This window comes from Melopsittacus undulatus, chromosome 7, assembly GCF_012275295.1.
Source record: "Melopsittacus undulatus isolate bMelUnd1 chromosome 7, bMelUnd1.mat.Z, whole genome shotgun sequence".
Taxonomy (NCBI): Eukaryota; Metazoa; Chordata; class Aves; order Psittaciformes; family Psittaculidae; genus Melopsittacus; species Melopsittacus undulatus.
Window position 1 is genome coordinate 60738385 of NC_047533.1, and position 20426 is coordinate 60758810.

The 20426-nt window shown below is 39.5% G+C and overlaps 1 protein-coding gene across 1 annotated transcript in view; it reads left to right on the forward strand.

The window, feature by feature from the left end:
• The first annotated feature begins 1138 nt into the window (after window positions 1–1138).
• WDFY3 (WD repeat and FYVE domain containing 3) overlaps window positions 1139–20426 on the forward strand; it is a 115656-nt gene continuing 96368 nt past the window's right edge. Inside the window, exons 1-5 of the mRNA XM_005146574.3 lie at window positions 1139–1318; window positions 7950–8073; window positions 16150–16259; window positions 17222–17383; window positions 19249–19441. Coding sequence (XP_005146631.2) covers window positions 1139–1318; window positions 7950–8073; window positions 16150–16259; window positions 17222–17383; window positions 19249–19441 — 769 coding nt within the window. The remainder of the gene's footprint in view (window positions 1319–7949; window positions 8074–16149; window positions 16260–17221; window positions 17384–19248; window positions 19442–20426) is intronic.

Below are 20426 nucleotides of genomic sequence, written 5' to 3' on the forward strand. Positions count from 1 at the left end.
CATTCAGAAGATTTGGTCCATGTTGTTTTGAAGACCATTACAGGGTCTACTGTAAATGCTTCTGTACCAATGCATGCAGCATAGGTAACAATCCAGAGGAATTGGAAAGCTGTCAGCTGACCACTATCCCTGAAACTTGGCTGGATGAATCAAGTGATTAGAGGACTGCAATTGATGGCTAGAAACTGTTCAGGAGGGACAGGGGAGGAAGGAGACTTGGGAGTGTTGCCTTCTACATTAAAAATGGATTGATTGCATAGTACTTCTTTTGAAACAGCAGTGCACAGTTTGAGAGTTTAAGGGTGAAAATTAGGGACCAAACCAACAAGGGAATATTGTGGCTGGTATTTACTACAGACTGCATATCAAGGATGGGATACTGATAAAGTAGTCTTACTTCAACTACAAGAAGCATTACACTCGCAGGCCCTGATTCTGCTAGGGGACTTCAGCTGCCCTGACATCTGCTGGGAAAGGCCATCTTTAAAGGTCACTTCCAACCCCAATCATTCTGTGATTCTAAACCAAGTTTTTTTGTGCTTCAGGAGGTAGAAGACCATGGTGTTCATCTGCTGACCCAACAGCTAAAGTGTGAGATGGACGATAGCTCCATTGGATAAGCCTGTGTATTTGCCATAGGAAAATCAGGAAGAAAAATTAAGCATACCTCTCTATGATAAAGCCAGTGTCTGAGAGAATCTGAAGGTCTTGTTTGGTTAGATTAGTACATAACTGGTACTGATTTTATTCTAGTATTATTTTGAGAATACTTTGCAATATGTGGATAACACTGCTGTTAAGTGCTGTGGAATGTGCACCAAAGAATCATAAAAATCGTCTAATAAAAAATACCAAAGCATTTTGTAGTGTTCAAAGCCTGGCCAGTTGTGCTTTGTGCTAAAGGGTATCAGATGTTTTCCTCTTTCAAGTTGTTAGCTTTAAATCCTCCAGGAGCATACTAATCAATGCCTGGCATAGAAAATTAGCTAATGCTCTTAACTGCAGCATGGTACTTACTGTGAGAGAGGATGCTATGTATTTGAAGGCTTTGTTCAAATAATGCCTCAATCTGTTGTACTCAGTAAGGTCATTTTTCTTTCTGAACAGGATACAAGGGAGCTTCCAGAAGCCAGTCAAGATGAATATGGTGAAGAGGATCATGGGCCGGCCACGGCAGGAGGAGTGTAGCCCTCAGGACAACGCACTGGGCTTGATGCATCTGCGTCGACTCTTCACAGAGCTCTGCCATCCTCCACGGCACATGACCCAGAAAGAACAAGAAGAAAAACTTTACATGATGCTGCCGGTGTTTAACAGGGTAAGCTGCAGAATCTGCAGGAGGCATTTTCATTTGAATTGACTGCTCATATTTGTATTTCCAAGACTTTGGTTCTAGCACATCAGGAACTTTTCTTCTGTTGGCATCCTTTCAATTTCCCCTTTCTCCTCACAGTATTTGTTTTAGCTAATAAACCTGCCCTTAGAGATTTCCCTCTATTATCTCTTTTTCTGAAGTGCAGTCTACCATAGCTGTAGGCTGTCACAGAGCTTTACTGCAGAGTTGCTGTTACTGCAGTCACCTGATTTCCAATCTAAACTTCCATGTAGCAAGTTCATAACTATTTATTTGTGTGATAACAGTGTTCTTGAGTATAACTCTTGACTCTTTGCAATTATCGTTCTGAGGTATATTTGTAGAGATTAACAATCATAATATCTCCTGACAGATTTAGTTTTGCTAGGCTACATGAGCTGTGCAATTTCAATCTCCTCTTGTGATAAATTCTTTGCATTTTCATCCTCAGCAGCCCTTTCCCTATGTATTGAGCCTGAATGCCTCTTCTTGGTCAAGGGAGATTTTGACCAAGCAATCTGTAGGGAAGATGTAATAGCCACTTGCACAGTACCATTTCACTACTCCCTTGTGCTCAGGCAGTGAGATTTTGTTTGAAGGCAGGATTGTGATGACTGTCATTGGAATTAATAGGGAATAAATCCTACTGATATGTCACTCAGTTACTCTGTCATTTCATTGTGAATAATAAATTGGATAGTAGTTTTAAGGTCTTGAAAGAGTAGTAGATACAGATCTGGCTTGTTTTGTTTATGACCTTGAACCCTTGCTTTTTTGGGGTGATGGATTTGTGCTTTCATATACTACCGTGGAGAGCTGGAATCATCCAAAAACTAAAATACAACACCTTGGCAGGCAAATTGGCTCAGTCTTCTCTTAGATTACTGTTTTATTTAAATTATGATTATGATGGTGTTAAACATTGAACTGCTTACATGCTTGTGCTGGTTTTGGCTGGGATAGAGTTAATTTTCTTCATAGCTGATATGGGGCTATGTTTTGGATTTGTGCTGGAAATAGTGTTGATAACACAGGGATGTTTTCACTATTGCTGAGCAGAGCTTACACAGCATTAAGGCCTTTTCTCATATCACCCTACCAGTGAGTAGACTGAGGGTGCCCAAGGAGTTAGGAGGAGACACGGCCAGGACAGCTGACCCCAACTGACTCAAGGGATATTCCAGACCATATGGCATCATGCTCAGCAGTAAAATCGAGGGGAAAAAGGAAAGGGAGGATGTTCAGAGTGATGGTGTTTGTCTTCCCAAGTAACTTATACATGATGGAGCCCTGCTTTCCTGGAGATGGCTGAACACCTGCTTGCCAATGGGAAGTGGTAAAAGAATTCCTTGTTTTGCTTTGCTTGCCTGCACAGCTTTTGCTATGTCAACCCACGAGTTTTCTTACTTTTACTCTTCCAGTTCTGTCCCTCATAGGATGGAGGTGGGTTGTGGAGTGAGTGGCTGTGTGGTGCTTAGTTGCTGACTGGGGTTAAACCATGATAATGCTGTATAGGAAAGTTAATCTTGGTCAAGGTATAGTATTAATAGGATTTTTAGCCTACTAGGTAGCATGCTTTAGTGGAGAGATCCCCTAAATGTCATTCTGTTGCCCTAGGTATTATTCCTAGTTTTACTGGTAACCTGTGTGTGAGTATGGGAGAAGTAAACAGTTTATCTGCTTCCTTTTTAATTTATCTGCTTGGATTGTATGCCCTTTAGTTACCGACTTTCTTAGTTTGTTTTTACAAATTAGCACAATAGAGTTAATCTTGGCTTGAGCCCCTGAAGGTGATTTTGATGTAGTTATGCTTAGAAATCTCCCTCTGGTGGTTACAGGTGGCTTTTTTTCTGAATAAAGGAACATAACCACTATAGCTGCTTCAACACTTAGTTGTGATCTGCAGGTGGAGGACAAACTTTTTCAGGCCCTCGTGGTAGTTACTTGCAGTAGCATTGAATCTATGGAAATCACAGTTGGCGATTTAGCTGGGTTTAAAACTATTGCAGCAATGCATGTCCTATTTCTGTACAGCAGTCTTTCCATAGATTTTGATTAGACTTCAGAGATTAAAAAGAACAGTTAAGATTCTTTGCTGTTTCTCCCTTTTCTCTTTCCCTCCTTTATTTCTTACTGCACTTTTTTTCCCCCTCTCCTTTATGCTACTTGCTGGCTTTATCCTAATTCTTGGTCTCTCCACTTGACACAAGTTGTAGTTGCCTCATGTCTTTGCAATGTTTATTCCCTCTCACTGTCTTTCATTAAGCTCATGTGTTGAAACATTCTTAAAAGCAGATCAGGTGCTCTAGGTCACCTTCTTACTATGTCAAATGACCTCTTTCATAAGAGCTCATTTCATAGGAGTCTAGAGACTCAGGTACCTTTTAGAGCTTTTGAAAAGGTTAATAGTTTCTGTGATTTTCATCTGTATGAATACATTTTGGCTACAATTTTCTCCTAGATTCCAGTTTTCACCATATTTATCATAGATTTTGCCTTCCTAAAGTTTCCCATGTCTCTTTTCTGTGCTTTACAGAATTAATCTAATTTTGTGGATGGACTCTCTTCCTTCTCTAAATTGTAGAGACTCTTTTGTTCCCTTCTTTAGTGAGGTAAACTTGAGGCTGAAGACATACATTCTTCTGTGTTTGCCAAAGGTTTTGCTTTTGGATCCTACTTGTGGTTTTCTCTCTTCCTTTTCCCTTTAGTTTTCTTGTTTGGTTTTAATATCACTATCCTCAACTCTGGCTGTTTTTAATCTGTAGCTTTCTTGGAATTGTCCTTCTTGGCACAGATGTTGTCACTTCAGTTTCCAACCTTGTAAAATCTGAATCGTAGCTTGGCACATTGGGGGAAGTATGTACTGTTTGTGCTCTTTTACTTTCTTTCTCACAATCCTTGTTAACCATTATCAGTTTTGAACGAACTGCTATGTAACAAACAGAATCGATCAGTCAAGATCTGTCCCTATTACATGGGGATTTGTTTCATTGCATTTCGTATGAATGCCTTCTCTTCTTCCTGTGTTCAAGAGGCTGCGCAGTTGTGATGTCATCTATTTATTTCTACTTCCACAGTTTCTCTTTTCGGGTTCCTGGTTAATTCCACCCTCTTTTGAGGCTTACATGTAGAGGCTGCTATGGCTTCCTTGGTTTATTTAGTTTTGTGTCTTGTGGCATGTCTACTGTCTGTGGTAGAGCTTATTTTGGAACAATACTGCTATCTTAGTAACTCTGTGAGTCAGACAAACTCTGAAATTGATTGGAGTGAAAAAATAGAACAGGAGAAATATTTCACTTTCTGAAGAGTCTTATATGAAATTTTCAGTAGGAGATAAGATAAATCTTGGTTCACTGTAAAACCTGAGATGACTTTCCTCTGAGACCTGCTTTTGAAGGTGGGAAACACTAAAACATCGATGGAAGTTAATTAAAAAAAAATAAATCTACTTTCTCAAGCATAGTCCTTTAGCTGCAAATGTTTTAAGGTATCAATTAATAACTTGATTCAAATTCAGACTCTGAATCCCTCAGTTCCTTTGCATAGTTACCTGTATTCTGTTGAATGGGTTTAAGTGAGACTGAGTACTTGTGTTACTGCCTTAAGCAAAGTCCATGATGATAAAAGCATTATCTGTTACAAGATTGGGATGTCTGTGCTGGGAAGAGAAAACCAAATAGATTGTGGAGCTCAGATCAAGGCTGTTGCACCAAACCTTTATATGCACTTCAGAATGTCTCTTGTGCAGAGTAGAGAGCTGTTGGAGGTGGGGTATGTGTGTATTTGTAGGGAAGCAGGGTGTGTGTGTGTGTAATCCGATTCTGTGAGAAGTGTGATTTTTACTAAATGCAGAGATCTAGATTGAGGAAGGTATTTCTGTTTCCTATAGATATCCCAGTGTCCAGCAACAGGCAGCTAGTTAAATAACCAGTGTATCCAGGAGCTCTTTTGAGGTCTTCCTGCTTAACCATTTATGATTCTTGGTGTCATGTCCCATCCTGTCCCCACCTGCCCCCTTCAGGTATCTGAAGTCCTGTGTAATATGCAGTTCCATTTTCCTGATATTTTGAGGATTATTAATGAGTATATCCAGAGAAGGTAAAGCATTCTTAACTTTGGTTTGTAGATGCAGCATGTCTCAAACATGCTGTGTTTTAAACCATCTTGCTAGTTCTGTAACAAATGGGCTTTACAGACCATTTCTGTTTCCTCATTGTTCAGGGAGGCTTATGAAATGATGAATCACATAGTAATGAAAAGCTAAATTGATGCATAATTAACAAAAGATTTGTCCTCTGGAAGAGTATTCAAAAGGCTCCTTTCAGAATTCAGTGCATTCACTTAAGCATTGCTCTACCAGAGTGGCAGTAACTCTTTTGCAGCATATAAAGAAAGTGAAAGGAAGGATAAAAAGGCTGGTTTCAAGTAAGAGGTGCTTTGGTTACATTTTGTTGAAAGAGCCATGCTCTTTTCCGTATTAAAAAGGTGATCTACTGGTAAAATGTTTCATAACCTATTCCTGATTTTTACTACTGCTTTTAGTCAAAAGTATATAAATATCCAATGTAGGTTCTTGTTCTATGTAGTGAAAACTTGCCTATGGGACAATGAATTAAAATCCAGTTCACTTCAGTCAATCTTTTACCGTAAATTAGAGCTCTCTGCATTTTGAGGGTCTGCTGACAACTCTAGGCAAGCTTGGGACAGGTAGTAGGACTATCAGTTTTTCCTCTTCCCTCAGTCTGAGTGAAAGAGCTTTAAGCCATTAATGATGACAAGATGCTCTGCCAATGTGTGTTATAGTCTAGATAACGTTGCTTAGGTTATACCAGCAAATACTCAAGCCTTGGGGTACTTTTCCCTTCTTAAAGCTTTGTGGAAGTTAGAGGCTCTCAAATGAACTGGGAGCCAACACAGACAATTGCGAAAGGAAGTCTTGTGAAAGATTTAGGGAAATTTGGATTGTCTGTACTGGGAATGTTGTGTGCTTTAATCCAAATGAGGGACGTTTTTCTCAGTCTGTTGAGAACAGCTGTCTACATATAATGTCTGGGCATCTGTTTGCTTTCTTTAATGGTAGTTAAAGTTTCCTGTATTAGAAATCCTTATGGTTTTGATGAAAAATATTTTAATTGTGTGGAAACTGAGTGTTCAATTTCACTGTTGTATTTCTGGCTCTGTTTCGTCATGACTTTGCAATGCGAGTAGGCAGGAAAAATATTTTTGGCTGTTGTGTAAAGTGCCAGAGCAACTGATACTAAGGGGAGTAAGAAGTCAGACTTACACAAAGGTTATTCTGTCTTGCACCTTTTAAATTTTCTTCAGTAACTTTGGGATTTCAGGGTAAGTTGTTTCTGTAATTGTCTTGCATCCCTGTTGGCTGTGACATTGCGGATTTCACTGGATGTCCCTAGACTTAAGAGTGACCTCAGTCAAGTATGCTGACACCTCAGCTGTAATAGTGTAACTGAGTCACTCAGAGAAAAGAGATGAGGATGAAGCAGCTGTTCAGTCCAAATCAATTGTACTGCTGTAGGTTGCATCCTCTTTCAGAGCAGCAAATATAATATGTGGAACTAAAGTTTTGTTAGATAATCTTTTATGCTTCCTGGCTCATTTTGTGACTCCTGCAGGTCATGAAAGTAGCCATGAGGGAGAAAATTGTAAAGTAGCAGGGAGGTATTGAGACTGTTCAGGTGTTTAGCAAGCTAGTCTGCTCAGCGCTTACACAAGTGGTGATATCAGAATTCAGATTGCAGGCTTTGATATTCAATATTGTAGGTTTACTGTGATCATTTTAGGGCAAGGTTTACATCAGAAGTGTGGATAAAAACTCCTTTTTGTGAGCAGTCTTGAATGAAAAGCAAGTTAGCTGGAAAACTGGCTAATCCATTTTGAGCTAATGTTGTGTTCTATAGCTTAGTGCCGTACCACGAAATTAAAGCCTTTCTCAAGTTAAATGTTATTCAAATAAATTATTTACTAACCAAATTAATGCTAAATTATTATAATCAAATGATTATTTATTAAAAAAAATTTCTGTTAACTACTGCTGTTATGTTCAGGAGGATCTCAGGAGAGTGAGAGAGTGTCAGCAACATGGCATTGTCAGTTTATTATGGGAAGATGGTAACAGGGCAGTTGTACTTCCTAGCTCCTTCTAGAAGATTTTACGCATATTTTTACATGCATTTACATGCATGTATGTGCAGTTCACCCCTGTGGGATGTTTAAGTCCAGCCAAATAGTAAAGAAGTGCTGTTAAAAGAAAACTCCTGTTGGAGAATTTGCTCTGCTATTTAGTTTTTACCCCATTACCTGCAATCTCAGTGGTCTTGGCTTTTGTGGAAAACTTGTGATTCCTTTTCCCTTTTATTCATCAGATCTTATCTCCCTGAGTATGTTAATGCCAACTATGAATATGTCTTAGAGCACGTACTGTGAAAATCAGTACAGTGATGAATACTTCAGCGGAAAACCAAAAACCATAGTAATACTCCTTCAAGGATTATTACTTCCTCCAAGGAAGGTGGTAGTTCACAGTGATCCTTGTAAACTGAATGACTTTGTGATGCATCCATTTTTCTCGTTTTAGGTGTTTGGAAACGCTCCTCCAAGTACAATGACAGAAAAATTTTCTGACCTCCTGCAGTTTACTACTCAAGTGTCACGATTGATGGTGACTGAAATTCGACGGAGAGCATCGAATAAGTCCACAGGTATTGTATGGTTACATGTTTGGGCACAAGTTTGGGCTTTGTGAGGTGTACATTTCAGATCAATCAGAAGAATACTGTGAGATGCTACCCACAGCAGCTTTGCAGGCTCAGAAATTTAAGTTTTTGCAGTGAAAATATCTACTGTTCTTTTGGATGAGAGAGAGAGGAGGAGGAAGAGGCTAGAGGTTTTTTGCCTGGGTTACAGAGAAAGCTGAGTTCTACAAACTGGATAGCACATGGAAAAGAGAGGCATGAGCTAAGTTGCATTACTACTCGTAGAAGGAGACCAAGGACATGCATGTGGACAACTTCTGTATCTTGCCTGAGGTGCCTGTTGGTGGTGTGTTTTGTCCCTTGGATATGTTAACGTTTCAAAACCATGCGTTTTGAATTAACTGCTGTCCTGGAAGCTAATAAGATGTAAAATACACTGAGTATCATGTTAGGACCGACACTGCCATCCTTATTAAAATGTTAGAGAACCCCTCTTCTATTTATTTGAAGTGTCAGAGTAAGATTTGGTTCTCTTGAACCCTGAATGTATATTGGGACCATGAATGTATATACCTGACAATGTATTGGGATTTGCATAACTGAGGACAGTATGTCAAGAAGACATGTTTCATTAGCTTTCCTCTTCAATTTCCTCTTTTGAAGAGGAGTGCTTCCAAGAAGTATCATGTTTTTGTCTGCTAGATAATTTTAAGATCTGTGCTCGTTTCTCAGTTTGGAATTGCTGAAAATAAGGAAATAGCGGGCTGGAAAAGGCTGTGCAAATTAGTACACATGAAGTCAGGAGTCACAAACTGTGCCAATTACAATTTCTTTCCATTTAAGTAGAGTGACTAACAGCGAAACATTCCAGATGGCTAAACAGATATCGTAGACAAAACCTGTTCTCTATGGGTAAACAGGCACAAAAAGGCTTTTATTTGGGTATTTAGGGGAAATAAATGTCCAAGAGCCATGCTGGCAGAATGGTGGTGTTAGTTTGACTTTTTTTTCCTGGAGAACATCTGTTGTGCCTGCTAGTCATTTGGATTCTGCTATGAGTGGCTATTTTTGTGTATTTATTACTTAAGCCATACCTCTGCTTGTTGCTCCAAGGTAAGCCAGTTGTCATCCTTGACACCTCACAAATCAGGGGTAATTTTGTTATTGGTTTTGAGGGTTTTCTTGTTTTCTACCAGACATGGGAATTTAACCACAATGACTTAAAAGAGAATTTGGTACTCTTCTAAGCTTCAATGGTCTGTTGGTTTTGTTAAAATGGAAAGCAGGCATTTTTTCTCTGTTATGAAGATTACTATTACTTTGGTCATTAAACCCTTTCCAGATCTTGGGTAAGAAGGCCTGAAAGGTCTGTGTTCTGCAATTGCATTGTGACTTGATGGGGCCCTGGAGTTGCAGTTTGCTTTTCAGGAATGAGCAATTAACAAGCTATTAAAACTCATAGTCTGCAGACTTCTGTCTTAAACTGCTTAGAGGTAGATGGAAATTTCCTGCAAAACTGAAAAAAATAATAGAAATTAACATTCAGTGTATTCTAAGAAGCTAATAAAGACATAACATTGTGACTATGGATTATGAAGGTTTTACATTTTTTTTTAAACTTCTTTTTGTGTACCAAACAAAAAGATATATCATATCTTAATAGCTATTAACAGGTAATTATAACTCTCAGCATGTTTTTAAATGTGAAAAATTTCATTAACAACTGTATGCAGGAAATGGCTCTGGTAATATTCAAATGCAAATTCCTGATGTTGTGAAGTGCTTGGTTTAAGTCAACAAAATTGCTGGGCTTCTTTTAGAGAGAGCCTTTCCATAGAAACAAAATCAAAAGTCAACTCTAGATACTTCAAGGAAGAAATTCTACAAGAATTTGCTTCCTACCTAAAAAGTGATAAATATGTTGGCAGTATTTTTCAGGTGGAAATGTGGTGTGATTAAATCTTGCTTGTTGGTGTGTTGTTTTCTTTTTTTGGTGGGGCGGTTTGCTTTTCTTTCCCTCCTCCCCATCTCATAGTAGAGCACAGGGCAATTGTTTTCATCAGGCTTTTGAATATATATTTTAATAACCATGTGAGTAATATCTGCATCGTGGAGGCATATCTCAGTTATTCTTGGCAGACTGTAGTAATTTTCTCAGCGTTGTGTTTTGTGATTCACTAGTAACTGTGCCAGCACCCTATCTGAAGTGGTCTCTGAACACTGCCATTGCGGTTACATGATCAACTGGTTTCAACTGTGTTATTTCTCTAGTATGCGTGTAACTTTGGAGTAGGAAAACCAAAGTAGTTCAAATAGAATTAAATTTTCTTGTCTGTTGAAGTCTTTGCTGCACAACGGTGATAATTTGCAGATGACAGCAATAACCCTATCTATGAGAATCAGTGCATGCTTTCCCTTGCCCTGAGGTGTCTAGTCCATTTTAGAAGATTGTGAACCACGGCTGAGATAGCACTATATACTTGAGATCTTTAGCTGCCAAATTTCCTACAATAAATCTAATTCTATATCCAAGTCAAAGTTGTGGTAGTATATGCTAAAATATACGGTCAAGCGTCTGTTTCTAGCGTAGTCTCAGTTCTGAAACGAACCTTTCTTTTGGGAACAAGTACATCTGGCTCAGGGCTGAAAGAATATAATTTCTCAAAACCAGGATGAGGACAGCTGAAATCTTGGTAGAATAAACATGGCTACTAATGGCTGCTTTGCCTACTGATGCTGGAGGAGAAGCAACACTAATTTCATGTATTTTTTCAAAAGACACACCCTACACGCAATTGGATCTTCTGTGATTTTGCAAATACTTCAACAGCATGTCCTAGAGTGTTTAGCATATCATCATAATTTAGACCCAATGCAAAGACAAGCATACAACAGTGAATGTCGATTCAGCCAATCCCTTCTGTACAGACAGCAGGACTTGTGTGTCAGTTCAAGCCAGGCTGGTGCACGATGGAGTGTGGTCCCCAAAGTCCTCTGTGTGCAAGTAGATGAGAGAGCTGCTCTCTCCATAACACACGTGCCATCAGCTGAATACCCTGGGACCTTTTGGTTTATCATTTCAGTGAGTACCTGTACCTGGTACATGAGAAATCCCGACTACTGAATAGTTTCACATTGCAAACTTAAATGCAAGCTGTCCCCCCAGATCAGACCATGAGCGTTTGTAACTGAGTGGTTGGTGGCTTCCCGACTGCAGTGACTAACAAACAGAAAGCAAGAAACAAGGCTAAGTACTGAGTACACCTTTCTCTTTCACTCTTAACAGCTTATCATGTTGCAACAATGTGCAAACCTGTGATTTGGTACCTTGTAGTGCTTATTCTACGTTTACTAATACTGTTTTCTAACTCAGTCTTCTGTTGCTTTCATCTTGGGCACACCAAATGACATACTGACAGCTCCCATTGTTCAATGCATTAGAATATATAAACATTTGATATCACAGGGAGGTTCAGAATGACTCCCTTAGTGATGAGCAACCTGGAAGGTCCTTCCCCAGTCAAAATGTGATAAATGGTTATGTAGATATTCTATGAAAAATGTACAGAAGGGTAGAAAGTTGAAGAGTGAGAAAGCAAAATGATAAATCACAGGATTTTAACTTCCTGTCAAGGTCAATTTCAAAAGTTTGGGTGATTGTGCGTTTTGTGTCTTGCTTAATTGATTTCAGTCAACACTTGTTCTATATTTGCAACATTGTCTGTATGCATTTGTCTCTGTATTTACTATTTAATGCTAAATTTATTTTTACCATACCTCTAGACTCATTCAGGTAATCCCTTCTGCTTCCAGAAACAACATTTTCAGTTATTGTTTATAACCTCTGAATGTTGTGGGGTTGGTTGGTTGTTCCTCTCCTCCTCTTCCCCCTCCAGTTTCACTGATTTACTCAAACTCTTTTGCCAGCGAAAATGCTTTTAACCTCTTCAGGCATTTCTCTAACAGATCTGTTGAAAGACTGTCGTATATCATCTTCAGACCACTTGAAGAGACCAAATTGATAAGCTTTGTCCTAATCTGTAACCAGAAAACCACATCAGTGATTTGTATTTGGCCTCTAACAATACCTACCTTTGTTCTTTTTAAAATTCCTTTGATCTGCAAACTCTGCCTTTATTGTTAATTTTTATTGCAGTTTACCTCTATCACATCAGCAGAACTAATTTTATGTTTGCTTTAAATACAGAAGACTTAGTCTTATTTGTTGAAGTGCATCTCACAGTTTGGGTAAGTTACAGATGGTAGTTAAAGGGAGCTTCTTATCTTCTACTAGTAAGTAGCCTCTTGGGCTCCTCCCACACTGAATTCTGAAATTTTCCTGATAGTGTTACTTGTAGTGTCTTCTTCTCTGAAGAGCTGAAGATCTTTCTTGGAAAATAAGTGGATTTAGGGGCTTCTTTCAGACCGATTTGGTATGTCAGTTGACTTTTCTTCTGTTAAGAAGAGAGTATGTTGAGAGCGATATCACATGTTTTGCCTATACGCCTTGTGAGTTTTTTTCATTCTATATTCTTTCTCCTGCCCTGTGTGTGACTTTGCTTTACAAGGTGATTCTGTTTTTAATTTACTGAAATGTCTCTGAAAGGAAAGCAGTATCCTATCAGCTACTTATCAGGAGTCAGTTGTGATCAATAGCTGCTATATCTTGTTACTTTTGGTTAACCTTCAATTTCTTTTTGATAGTTTTTACCAGATCTCTCAAGGCAAGTGCAGTACAATATAGTTTCTTTCCAAGAGATCCTAGAAAGCCTGTTCTTTTATCAGCTTGGTTAGTGAGGCTAAATTCTGGCACAATTGAGGTGTTTATCTGTGGCTGAGCAGCTCTCTGTTTCTGCACAGTGCAAAGGCACCAGCCACTTGATATCTGTGGCTTGTGACAACATCACAGCACTGCTCCTGATGATTGAAGAAAGACTTTTTGCCATGCCATTTTTATTTGGGTTGATACTTCTCTCTTACGATCTAGGCAGTAGGAATTATTTGTATTCTTTAGTTATCTGACCGTGTTTCCAGATATTCCCTGTAAGGAGTAGTGGCGACTTCTTGCAGGCTTGATTAGAGAAAGGGTCCCTGACATCAGCTTGCTCCCCACCATCCCCCTGACACACTCCCTTTGGCATAATTCACAGGTATTTTTTCCCTAATACTCCAACCTGGTGTAAGAATAAGCTGTACAAAAGTCTCATGACATTATTATATGCTGTTTATGATACTAGAACATCTAACTGAAAGCATCATGTACTGGATTTGTCCTTAGTGCTGTTGCTATAAGCAATGATGTTGCTTTTAATGTGGTGATGCTTTTTGTAGCAATCTGAGTGGGTCTAATCTCATTGCTTTCCATCTGCTGCTTTTTTGAGTCCAGGATGGAAAGCATTCAAGTCATATCTTATGAATGAAATGAATTCCGGTGCTTTGTTCTCCGAAGCCTCTATCCTGTATATACTGATTTCATGCTGAAAAATCTGTGTATTAACCATGTGACCACATAATTGTGGTTATACTTAATGTATACGTACTTGCATAGTTGTAAAGATACATATGCTTACCTATTATTTTATATGTTTTTCTTTGCTCTTTTGCCATTTTCTGTTAGCTAGCATATCCGAATCCTAGATTTAGTGGTTTGTCCTCTAGAAGTTGAAGGACTAATGATATCTGGATGGAGCACATAGAGTATATTAAAAGACAACTTGAGCACTTCAAGACCAGGGAAAAGGTATAAGAAGTAAATGAAGACTAGTGCTGATGATAGAAATTAATCTTAAATGATAGTGTGATCAAACTTGCTCAGAGCAGCTGACAAGAGAACTTTTTCCTGCACTTAAAATGCTGTGTTTAGGTAGTGCTTAATTAAGACTGATAGTTTTGAAACTGCTATTTATAGTATTCAACTGCTATGCCATTGAGGATGCCAGCAGCATGACAACCTTGTAAGAAGCATAGATTTGCTTAACCCCTGAGTCTAGCTTTCAAAGATGACATATAAGAGACCAGGTGGCTTTTGGAGGCTGTGCACACCCTGTTTGGTACCAGCCCTAGCTGCTTACAGTCAGAGGATAATTGCCCGGCTCTGGTTGTGGTCAGATAGAAAGAGAATGAGCCTACTAAACAGCACCTAATTCTGTGCTGGTAGGGCACTGTCACTGTAGAAACAGCACGTGCTTTAGACGCACTTGACAGAGTTTAGGAAAGTGGCTTTTGCCAGGAATTCTATCATTTTGCATATGTCTCTAGTGTAGGAACTATGGCTGTAGCAATGGCTGTTGTGCTTCCAGAGTTGATCTACTCATACGCCCTGGCTAATGTTTTGTGCTGATGGTTTTGGAAAACAAAGTGCCCACCAGGTACTTCAGGTCAGTGTGTTGGGAAGTCACTGCATGTCTGCATTTGTGTGAGTTTAAAAAAATTGTGTTATCTTTCACCTTAGTGTTTCAGGCTTTGTTTTATTTCAATCAGTCTCACGCACAGATTTGATAGGTGCTTCTCCTTACTTTGGCACCAGAACTGGAAAAGCCAGTGGTTTGTACAAGAACCTGTTATGGGGTACATGTCAATGGTATGCTGGGCTACATCAAAAGAATCATGTTGAGGGAGACAATTTTGCCCTTCTACTTTGCTCTCATGAGACCCCACTTGCAGTACTTGTGCAGTTCTGGGACCCCCAAGAGAAAGGGACATGGACCCGCTCGAGCAGGTCCAGAGGAGGCCACAAAGATGATCAGAGGCTGCAGCACTTCTCCTGTGAAAACAGGCTGAGAGTGTTGGGGTTGTTTAGCCTGGAGAAGAGAAGGCTCAGGGGAGACCTTACAACATCCTTCCAGTCAATCTGGTCTAGTGGAAGGGGGGCTGGAACTGGATGGTCCTCAAGGTCCCTTCCAACCCAAACCATTCTGTCATTCTACAGTTCTATGATGATCATCTACTTCATAGGTTTACTAGTCCAGCTCAGCTTACGGTCTGGTGTTCCAAAAAATTATCTTTTCAGTGTAGCCAATGCTAAAAGTTTGCTAAGTACTTTGCCATATAAATCGTGTTTCAACTGTCTTATTTCTCTAGTATGCTAACTGTAGAATAAATACCTTTACAGGTATGTGCTGAGGTATCTTGACAGCAGATGAAACAAAGATTAAAATTGGACTTTTTTATTCAGTTGTTGGTTTGTTCCTCTGTTAGTAATTCTTTTGTAATTCAATTTTTAAGCAATGTTATGCATGTTTTTCCTGTCCTAGTTAACACTAAAAGCACTGAATGTGATTGATACGCAGTTACTAATGAAAAATAATTTTGGATTTCTCTTAAGGGTAATGGACAATCATCTTGATTGGCATTATAGACTTTTAATATAAGTGTGTATTCAGACGGCAGTGAAATAGGATTGCATTCTCTGTCAATTTATTTGTTAAGGCTGATAAATATTCAGCCTAGTAAACAAGTTATCTTTGACTCTGGCTGTTAGGGAATGGTATCTGATTCCTGAAGTAGTCTTCAGATCATTAGAAGCAGCCATAAGTTGTTAGTGTTTTCATTAAAAAAAAAAAATTAGGATGGAAATGTAATTTCTGACCTTGTTCTAAATTTTACTTTTGTTACTGTTTTTTATTCCTTTTGTCTTTCTGCACCTTTTCTTCCCTACAATCTTTTCCTATTATCCTCCATATTGTTGTTTCAGTACGGTGCTTTTTTTCAGGAATAGAATACCAGCCTTTTCCACTGAGACCACTAACTGGTGGTGGCTTCATGTCTGATAAAGAGCATGTCATATTTCATAAAGCAAAAATACTCAAAAGTTGCTGCATGTCACTGAAATCTGCCTGCTCATTTGAAGGATGATACATTACCTAAAGACGTACTTTTTACAGCCCTGCTAATTTCAGAGCCAAATGTGTATGTAAGACTGGAATGTGTGTCTGGAGAGTGTAGGCCTAAGCCTGGACCTTTTTTCAAGTAGTGCTTCAGAGGTGAATTCACGCTCAGCGCTCAGGGTATGAGAAGATGTGTTCCTTTTTGCAGACCATCAGACTGAATTTTTATTGCATGTTTTTAACTACCCCCTTACAGAGGCTGCAAGTCGTGCCATAGTCCAGTTTCTGGAGGTCAATCAAAGTGAAGAAGCAAGTAGGGGTTGGATGCTGCTCACTACAATCAATTTACTAGCTTCGTCAGGACAGGTAAGTCTCAAACAGCAAGGCTAAAAAGTTGTGGGATGGGGAGACCTAAGCAATAAAATAATGAACTGCATGAACAGGCACTAAAAGATATAATTATTCTGGTTTCTATGTTAAGATCCTTCTTCTCTTCTATTGCCACAGAACTCCTGCTTTAGCTGCTAGTGGTTTCAGTTCTTTTGAATTATACACTTAACTTTTTTTCTTCAGTGAAGGCTTCTCTTGCATGCTGCTGCTTAGTGCCCCATGAGATGCAGGTCAAATACAGCACCTAAATCACTTGGACTTTGAACTCGGGCTCCCCTTTCAAGGAGGGCAAGAGCAGTGATGAGTGATTAATTCACAGAATGAATCTTTACTGCCTCTGCTTTTGGTGCTGCCCTCCATCAGAGAGCAATGTACTGGACAGCTGTGTGGTTTGTTCTTTCTGCTCTAATCTGCCTTTATAATTCAGCCCAATCATCTTATCTGTGTTTTGTGTGTCACCAGCCTCCACCCCAATTTGTCTTCTCTTCCCACTGATGCTTTCATATTTTCTACTGCCTTGCTCGTTATGACTGCTTATAACTTCTTGCCAAGTGAGAGCATAAATTGAATAGTTGTCCTCCCACTCCCATTTCTACAGCTACAAAGAATGGATAGCTAATGAGGGCTTGGCTGAAGGTCTTATAATTAACTTGTAAGCTTCTGTTGGCAGAGACTGTCAGTTTTTGTTTCTGTCTTGTGCAGTGACTGCTCTGAACTGGGTGCCTTTGTCATGTAAATAAATTATGATCCTATTTTTAAGGTTGCTCTTCAGTTAGGCATTCAGGAATAGATAGTGAATCTGTACTGCCATGTGGACATATCACCAAAGGTGTGAGAATGAAAAACCAGCATTTGAATCAACTGCTTGATGGGAGTGTGACTTTTTGAATATAGTAATATGTTGAACTGTTTTTTCCCTCTGTTTTCTTTTTCCCCAGAAAACTGTGGACTGCATGACTACAATGTCAGTGCCTTCCACGCTTGTGAAATGTCTATATCTGTTTTTTGACCTTCCACATGTGCCTGAGGTAGTTGGAGGAGCACAGAATGAACTACCTCTCGCAGAGCGCCGAGCGCTACTTCAGAAAGTCTTTGTACAGGTAAGAAAGGTAAAAGAGGTCAAGGAATTTGCTTGAGGAATGGAAATGCTTCACATGAGAAAACTTCACTTGAACCAATTTATGCTCTTCTTTGATTCTTCACAAAATGATGGCTTAGAGTAAGATGTATTGTCCTGCAAGCACAGTTTGAGGTTAAATTTTGACTCCCCCTGTGGTTTCTGTCCTTGGCAAATATTTCCTCCATAAAAATGCATGTAGCCTTTCCACTCAGCTGCTTAAAAGGAGCAACATGTTGACTATTAGTCTGTTTTAATCTAACTGGTCCTTGCCTTTGTATCTTGGGTTGTTACTGGTTGAAATAGACATAGTAACATAATTAGTATTGGTAATAACCTATGAATTAATTTAACATACACTAATTTCCCTTTAATAATGAAAATGAGCCATGAATATGGAAGCAAAGAATTTTAATATGGGTACCTTCTGAGCCTGCACTATTGCAGTTGTCCCCAGATATTCCAGGGACTTGATCTGACCTGCTCCTGCTTTCTGAAGTTTCAGCTGGAGATCTTGCAAAGAAATTCCCATGTATTCTTCTGAGCTTTTGGAAGAACCTGACAGTTATTATTAGAAAGGGGTCAGTGGTCATACTGCCAGTTTCCACATGCAAATTGGATGCATCTCTATATGAGGTGTCCCTGCCCACGGCAGGGGGGTTGGCACTATATGATGTTAAGGTCCTTTGCAGCCCAAACCATTCTGTGATTCTATGATTGTAGCCATATTTGCAAGACTGAAGAGGTCTATCAGTAGTCACATCCTTCAGGGATTTGAAGGCAGTGCCGACATTTGTAAGAATAATATTTGAGAGGCATTTTTGGTATCTGCACTGTAGAAATAAAGGTGAGTCTTATTCCCACAATTACTAGCCACAGTGTCTGCCTAGTAACAGTATATGAGAACATATGTGCTTGCCTCTTCTTTTCGTCTTAGTACTACAGGCTGTCTTCCAAAGCAGAAAGCACAATGTACTGTGAGCTATCTTTCAGAAATTGCTGTGTTGTGTTTCAGTCAGCAGAGTTAATAAATGATCAGTGTTATCACATAGGGTTCCCTATGCTACCACTTAGCTCTTTTCTGTCCCTCTTCAAGGCCTGTAATGTGGTGATCTGTGATGAGCTGGCTGGAATAGGTGAGGTTTCAGATAGCTTCTAAACCTTCTCCTCTGGACACAGGCAGCTTTGCAAAGTCTTCCTCCAGTTTTCTGAGAGAGAGTCTGAGCTTTTCATGCATGAGACACAAAATGGACATCAGATGTCCTCAAAACGTGCAAAACGGGAGTGCAGCTGATTGTGTTTTGTTTTGTTTATGGTAAACTGGAAATTCAGATCCAGGTGCCACTTATCCAGGTAGGTCTACAATGTTGCTGTACCCTTTTCTGCCAGACTCTTCTAGCTGATTTTATTTGGCTGATTTTTTGACCAAGATGTTATGAATGCTGCTCTCCAAACAACCCATCAGTAACTTTCTTCCTGCATTAGGAAGGGATACTACAGTTTGCTTTGCAGAGCCCGTGTCCCACAGTACACCTGTAAGTTTAAGTAACTGTCAGATTCTCCAAGAATGGAATAACCTGGTATCCATGCAAGTATGCTGTGTCAGCCTAGAAGGCTTAAATTCTGCTGCTAATCTTTTGCTAATCATCTTAAACTGAACTGAGACTTGGAATAACCGTGAGTTGAATAACCTTGTCTTCAACTCAATTTATAGAAGCAACACACAAAGGGAAAACAGTGTATTGCTTCTTTTAATGTATATGCTAAATGGAGGAATGTTTTGCCTTTTGCTAAGACTAGCAATGATCAGGATACTAATGCTAGATGTTTAATGACTTCTTATTTCAGATCCTAGTAAAATTGTGCAGTTTTGTGTCCCCGGCGGAAGAGCTGGCTCAAAAGGATGATCTCCAGCTTCTGTTCAGTGCAATAACCTCATGGTGCCCTCCCTATAATCTGCCTTGGAGGAAGAGTGCAGGGGAAGTACTAATGACCATATCGCGTCATGGCCTTAGTGTCAATGTAGTGAAATACATTCATGGTATGTATCTGTCTTCAGTATTCTTTATTGGTTGGGTTTTTTGGGCTTGTTGTATTTTTTTTTCCTGTCGATCTTTCGTGGTTTTCTTAGTTATGAGATAGGCATGAAAATAATAGATCAAGAAAAACTTCCAGGCTTTTTGTAAGTATTTACATACATGTAGAATCTCAGAGCACTTCTATAGTTCCTCTCATGTTTTGGTATAGAGTTTATGATGATGAAAGGAAAGGCTTTTGATAAATTCAGTAACTGCCTGTATTGAAAAATATTCACTGGGAATATACATAAGTTTGGGGGTTTTGCTGTGAGCATTAATTCTTAACAGGAGTTAGTTGTTTTCAATCCTGCGGTTGAATTAGCAAGAGCAGCCTCCTGTAGAGGTGCAAGGCAAGCTTGCAGTGCTGTGTTTACAGCTACTTGTCTGGTACCACTGTAGACAAGCATGCTTTTATAAAAGCATAGAGATGTCTGAGGAAGTTGCAGGAAGAGGAACCAGGTCCGTGTGTTCTGCTGACACAGGTTGAGCTATTAGACACCCATGAAAGCTGATGCTCTGTAGCAAATACAGGTGTATTATGCAAACTGGGAAGAGCTAATTTGGGTGTGCTGGGAGAAGATTCTTTCTCCCAGACACCTTGCTTTTGCAGGAAGAGGCTGGATAAGACTGTTAAAACCACTATTGATGTGCAGTGTGCTCTCTGTTATTTAGGACATCAGTGGTAGCATACCCTGATAACAGCAGTACTGTGTAATAACAGGCACTAGAAAATGCTTGAGGGAGCATGGTGTATGGGCGCAGAAACACTTGAGAACTTCCAAGTGCTGACTGATTGAACAGCCAATGGGCTTCCTCCCCTGTGGTTCAGCCCAGCTTCTCCAACCCAAGCACATTGTCTCTTGGGCCTGGCCCAGGGAGGCTCTGCTTTGCTTGTCAAAGACCCATACCTATGCCCAAATGGCATAGCAGTGGGTCTTAGTACCATCA